This window comes from Nicotiana sylvestris, chromosome 6, assembly GCF_000393655.2.
Source record: "Nicotiana sylvestris chromosome 6, ASM39365v2, whole genome shotgun sequence".
NCBI classification, from domain to species: domain Eukaryota; kingdom Viridiplantae; phylum Streptophyta; class Magnoliopsida; order Solanales; family Solanaceae; genus Nicotiana; species Nicotiana sylvestris.
Genome location: NC_091062.1, coordinates 57,724,167 through 57,725,402, shown reverse-complemented (window position 1 = coordinate 57,725,402; position 1,236 = coordinate 57,724,167). Strand labels below are relative to the sequence as shown.

The following is a 1,236-nucleotide window of genomic DNA, read 5'->3' as shown; positions in this document are numbered from 1 at the left end:
GTTGACCCTCAAGTCAGGTGAGGTTACCAACGCCCCTGTGCCCAACCCGCTCATCCCATGTGGGCACTCTTTAATGTTGTTCAATGATCCTGGCATGCCTTCTGTGGTTCGCCCCCAGGCATCGATTTCAAGGGCACCGTCTCCAATGTTCACCTTTCAGGATCCATAGCTTCAATCAAAAATAACATATGTGACCTCGTACTCTTTCACTCAATCTCCGCAATATAATCTCCCGGTGGAGCAAGAAAAGGTTGTTAAAAATCCCGAGCAAGAGCAAATAGCTTGGAAGATGAAGAGCCTAGAACAAAGCCTGAGAAACTTGCAAGGTCTGAGTGGCCAAAAGAGTGTCTCATACTCTGACCCCTGTATATTTTCCCATGTACATTTTCCAGCTGGATTCAAGATGCCAAAATTTGAAAAGTACAATGGGCATGGAGACCCGGTCGCTCACCTGAAACGATACTGTAACCAGTTGAGAGGTGCTGGTGGAAAAAAGGAGCTGTTAATGGCCTATTTTGCGGAAAGCCTCACCGGAATCGCTTCTGAGTGGTATACGGATCAAGAAATTACTCATTGGCATGTGTGGGACGATATGGCTCGAGATTTTGCCTGCCAGTTCCACTATAATGTGGACATCGCTCCCGACAGAAACGTTTTGTCCAATTTGAAAAAGAAAACTGCTGAAAGCTTCCGCGAATATGATGTCAAATGGCGTGAGCAAGCTGCCAGGGTAAAGCCTCCAATGGACGAAATTGAAATGGTCACTGTCTTTTTACAGGCCCAAGAGGTGGACTACTTCCAGAACATGATGTCTGCTCTGGGAAAGTCATTCGCTAAGGCTATCAAAATTGGGGAAATGGTTGAAAATAGTTTAAAAACAGGTCGAATCTTGAGTCACTCTGCTTTTAAGGCCACATCATAGGCTGCTCAGAATGGTTCGGAGGGTTTGATGAATAACAATGGAAGTGAAGAGGGAGCCATGACAGCTTCAAGCTCGAAAGGGGGCCCGCAGGTCATTCAGCCAATCAGATATGCTTCTTGAGGTCCATCAACACTATTATCCCTTTCAAGATGCTACTTATGCTGTGGCATCGCCTCCCTATGCGATGATGAACGCGCAGCCTTACCCGCGGCCACAAATTATCCAGAAAACCGAGTCCACCTTCCAGAAATGCCCATCCTTACCAAGCTTCATATAATCCTCAACCAAATGATCCCCAATACAATCCTCGCCCA

The 1,236-nt window shown here is 46.5% G+C and overlaps 1 protein-coding gene across 1 annotated transcript; it reads left to right on the top strand.

Annotated features, from left to right (window-relative positions):
• The first annotated feature begins 289 nt into the window (after window positions 1-289).
• Window positions 290-922, top strand: LOC138870662 (uncharacterized). Its single transcript, XM_070148488.1, has one exon. It carries the CDS (start codon window positions 290-292, stop codon window positions 920-922), a length of 633 nt encoding a protein of 210 aa, XP_070004589.1.
• The last annotated feature ends 314 nt before the right edge of the window (window positions 923-1,236 follow it).

Coding starts and splice junctions, on each gene's coding strand:
- LOC138870662 (XM_070148488.1), top strand. CDS start 290: ATGAAGAGCCTAGAACAAAGCCTGAGAAACTTGCAAGGTCTGAGTGGC.